Genomic DNA, 4,936 nt, shown 5'->3' with positions numbered 1-4,936 from the left:
TCGTTGCTCCGCTAAAACATCCCCACGAACCAGAGAGAGAGAGAGAGATAGAGATAGGAAGAGAGAGAGTGAGGGAGAGAGTGAGAGAGACAGAGACGGAAAGAATGAGAGAGAGAGAGAGAGAGAGATAGGAAGAGAGAGAGTGAGGGAGGGATAGAGTGAGGGAGGGAGTGAAAGAGAGATATTAAGAGAGAAAGAGTGAGAGAGAGAGAGAGAGAGAGAGAGTGCAAATGTAGATAAAGCACAGCCATCAGGCCAGCCAGCCCCTGCTGCATATGAGCTCCAGCCTCTAGTAGAGACCCCAGCTACTGGGCCTGCTGCATATGAGCTCCAGCCTCTAGTAGAGACCCCAGCTCCTGGGCCTGCTGCATATGAGCTCCAGCCTCTAGTAGAGACCCCAGCTACTGGGCCTGCTGCATATGGGCTCCAGCCTCTAGTAGAGACCCCAGCTACTGGGCCTGCTGCATATGGGCTCCAGCCTCTAGTAGAGACCCCAGCTACTGGGCCTGCTGCATATGGGCTCCAGCCTCTAGTAGAGACCCCAGCTACTGGGCCTGCTGCATATGAGCTCCAGCCTCTAGTAGAGACCCCAGCTACTGGGCCTGCTGCATATGAGCTCCAGCCTCTAGTAGAGACCCCAGCTACTGGGCCTGGCGTGGGGGACGGATGAACTCCATGAAAGGCCCATTCAGATTGATCCTGTCTGCAGTAATGGAGCCCATCGCTCTCCTCTACACACACACACACACACACACACACACACACACACACCGCTCTCCTCCACACACACACACACACACACACACACACACACACACACACACACACTCATCGCTCTCCTCCACACACACACACACACACACACACACACACACACTCATCGCTCTCCTCCACACACACACACACACACACACACACACACACACACTCTAAAAGACACACACACACACATCGTTCTCCTCCACCCTCGTCCACACTCCCTCTCTTCGGCCTAAATGATCATATTATCGGCTCTGCTGTCATAAGGGGCCATACGGAGACGGATTCCTATTGCCTCCTCAATTATACATGAAGCCTTAATGTGCCAGTGGATTACAGCACACTCACACACACACTCACACACACACACACACACTCTCTCTCTCTCTCTCTCTCTCTCTCTCTCTCTCTCTCTCTCTCTCTCTCTCTCTCTCTCTCTCTCTCCTCTCTCTCTCTTCTCTCTCTAACACTCTCATTACACACACTAGCACCACTGCCATTATAGTAGACTGGATTACCCATCATTCGCACTCACACACACACACACACACACACACGCTTCATTGGTCATTATTGGCATTAGAGATCAAACGCAGGTTACCTCTAGTCACACAGTCTCTCTCTTACGCGCGCACACACACACACACACACACACACACACACGCACACAGGTAAGATTCATAGGCATATTACAACCATCTATGTGGGTAACCACCTCATGGTCTGTTTGGTGACTGATAGTGCTCTCGGCTCTAGTCTCTCACACGCACGCACGCACGCACACACACACACACACACACACACACACACACACACACACACACACACACACACACACACACACACTCTTCTGTGTCTGTGATGGTGATTCATAATCTTCTGCTTGTCTCCGAGGAACCTCTGACACCACTGAGTGCAGTGAAGCCTTCCTGCTGAACTTCTTTTCCGTTTTGATTTTGAGCCAACGTTGCGCACACACACACACACACACACACACACAATTATGGTGCTGCTATAATGCGCTGCTGGCAGGTGTGCCGGTTTTATTGGAGTGTGTGTGTGTGTGTGTGTGTGTGTGTGTGTGTGGATAAATGAAGTGGTATAACATCTCCCTCTCTGGAGAAACCACTGCCTGGATCACGGCAGACAAGCTCCTCACTAAACTGAGCCAAGTAATTACTTAGGATTGGAGTCTGTTAAGTGAGTTACTTACACACACACACACACACACACACACACACACTCACTCACTCTCACACTCCTGTTGCTGATGTTCACACCTGTCAGCACAAGTGTCTCTGATTTCAGTGGAGGCTGGTAAGATGGTGTAGGCGTGTAACCTAAGATGTGTGTGTGTGTGTGTGTGTGGCTACTTGACCCTGGTAGAGAGGCCTAGCAGAGCTGTTGTGTGAGGGAGCGGCCCATAAAGGGCTTAAAGTAATGAGGAGGACAGGGCTGGACTGGGGCCAGGTGTCCAAACACCACTCACACCACGGCTTGTTTACACACACACACACACACACACACACACACACACACACACACACACACACACACACACACACACACACACACACACACACACGGACGGACGGACGGACTTTCTCCGTGGTCAGTCGTGACTAATCTTTGTCGTTTCTCTCTCTCTCTCCCTTTCTTTCTCTCTCTCTCTCTCTCTCTCTCTGTCTTTGACTCCCCTCTTTCACCACTCCCTCTGTCATCACTTCTCTTTTTCGTCCCCCGTTCATCCCTCTCTTGTTCTTGTTCTGTGTGTCTGTAGGAGCTGAATGGCCTCAACGGTGCCCCAGGGGACCTTCTCAAGTCCTCCTCCTCCTCCTCCTCCTCCTCCTCCTCCTCCTCCTCCTCCTCCTCCTCCTGGGACTCTGAGCAACTCAAGCTGCTGTCTGTGGTCCTCGCCATCCTGGCCATCCTCATCGTCTTCATCCTGGAGAAGATTTACTGATGCGCCCCAAAGCTGGACACACACACACACACACACACACACACACACACACACCAAGGTGTGACAATTTGGTGATGTCGATAGGCCACCTGTGTGTGTTTGTGTATGTGCCTATAGTGTGTGTGTATAGTATGTGTGTGTGTGTGTGTGTGTGTGTGTGCCTGTAGTATGTATGTATGTGTATGTGTGTGTGTCTGCTTATTTAGTGTAAGCGTGTGTGGTTTGTGTGTGTGTACTGTATGTGTGCATAGGTACGTATGTGCCTGTGCGTACGTGCGTGTGCATTTGTGAGTGTGTGTATGTACGTGTGCATTTGTGTGTGTGCGTGTGCGTGCGTGCGTGCGTGTGTGTGTGTGTGTGTGTGTGTGTGTGAGCCTTTGTGCATGCATGTGTTTGATAGGTCATATATGAATGGCTTCCTACGGAGCAGAAGAAAGAGTTTTCCTGTCTGGGGGATCTAAGGAGCAGATACAGCGGCTGGACTTGGACTGTGACAGGAGAGGAACTGAGCTGATGTACACACACACACACGCACACACACACACACACACACACACACACACACACACACGAGGAGATCTGGCTCCATCATCAGCACCATGGAGCTTGGCTTGGCTTTTATATGAACTGAGAGAACTCTTTGGTTTTATGGAGACAAACATTCACGCACACTCTCTCTCTCTCACGTATTTAATAAGAGCTGATGTTTTTCGTTTCGTTTTGTTTTCCTGCCGTGTTTTTAGTTGTGTGTGTAGTTTTGAGTGGACGCTGTTCCAGGCCTCTGGACGCAGGTCATTACGGCAGCAGCGGTCAGCGGTGGTGAGATGCCCTCCTTTAGCTCTGTTCACTCTGTAAAGCTCAATAAACAGCTGCTCCATACCAACGCGTTGTCTCCTGAGTCATACTTCTGGGGTGGGGTTCTAGAATGGGTCATTTTGCACTAATGCTTCTGGGATGGGGTTCTAGAATGGGTCATTTTGCACTAATGCTTCTGGGATGGGGTTCTAGAATGGGTCATTTGCACTAATGCTTCTGGGATGGGGTTCTAGAATGGGTCATTTGCACTAATGCTTCTGGGATGGGGTTCTAGAATGGGTCATTTTGCACTAATGCTTCTGGGATGGGGTTCTAGAATTGGTCATTTGCAATAATGCTTCTGGGGTGGTGTTCTAGAATGGGTCATTTTGCACTAATGCTTCTGGGATGGGGTTCTAGAATGGGTCATTTGCAATAATGCTTCTGGGGTGGGGTTCTAGAATGGGTCATTTTGCACTAATGCTTCTGGGATGGGGTTCTAGAATGGGTCATTTGCAATAATGCTTCTGGGGTGGGGTTCTAGAATGGGTCATTTTGCACTAATGCTTCTGGGATGGGGTTCTAGAATGGGTCATTTGCAATAATGCTTCTGGGGTGGGGTTCTAGAATGGGTCATTTTGCACTAATGCTTCTGGGATGGGGTTCTAGAATGGGTCATTTGCACTAATTTTGAGATGTTCTAGAATGGGTTGTTTGCACTAATTCTTTTGGGATGGGGCTCTGGAATGGGCCATAGAATGATGAGGGCATGTGGGCAGAAACTGAAGTAGGAAGCAAGAAAGACAGGACACTACTCTTTGTATAGTCTTCGTCTTTGGTCTCTCCTCCCTCCCCCCCTCCCTCTCTCTCTCCCTCCCTGTCTTGTCATTCCTGTCAGTGGTACTGATGAGGCTTTGTTGGTGCCGGTGGGGGAGAGGGGCTGTCAGTGATTTCCCACCCAGAGGTGAGTGCTCCTGACTCAGGCTGCCAAGGCCCCCCTCCCCCAGCACCAGCCTCCGTAGTCCTGGTAGCCAGGCGCGCTCTCCCACTTTATCTTATCTGCACACGCTCAGCCATCACCCCCCCCGACACACACACACACACACACACACACACATACACCGTCCCAGGCCCATTGTGAGAAGAAGTGCCAGGGTCGATTATGTTTAGTGTTTTGGTCATTTGCCAGAGCCTGCTTATGTGTGAGGCTTATGGCTCTGACTTTGAGGGAGTCCAGATGCTTAAATACACAACCTGTGTGTGTGTGTGGCAGGCAGGCGGACAGCAGAGTAAATGTTTAGTCAGTCAACAAGGTTGTTCTGTAAACTGCAGCGGGGCATTACAGGGCTTTTAAGAGCACAATTAAAGGAGGCGGCTGGCAGAGAGTGGGTGATTTATCGCCGCGTGAACTCGATTAGA

General features: G+C 50.4%; 1 protein-coding gene across 1 annotated transcript in view; it reads left to right on the top strand.

Annotated features, from left to right (window-relative positions):
- cdkal1 (CDK5 regulatory subunit associated protein 1-like 1) overlaps positions 1 to 3,605 on the top strand; it is a 257,811-nt gene extending 254,206 nt beyond the window's left edge. Inside the window, exon 17 of the mRNA XM_062537922.1 lies at positions 2,540 to 3,605. Coding sequence (XP_062393906.1) covers positions 2,540 to 2,722 — 183 coding nt within the window. The 3' untranslated portion in view covers positions 2,723 to 3,605. The remainder of the gene's footprint in view (positions 1 to 2,539) is intronic.
- The last annotated feature ends 1,331 nt before the right edge of the window (positions 3,606 to 4,936 follow it).

This window comes from Sardina pilchardus, chromosome 6 (genome assembly GCF_963854185.1).
Source record: "Sardina pilchardus chromosome 6, fSarPil1.1, whole genome shotgun sequence".
Classification (NCBI taxonomy): domain Eukaryota; kingdom Metazoa; phylum Chordata; class Actinopteri; order Clupeiformes; family Clupeidae; genus Sardina; species Sardina pilchardus.
This window is presented reverse-complemented; position numbering and strand designations above follow the sequence as displayed.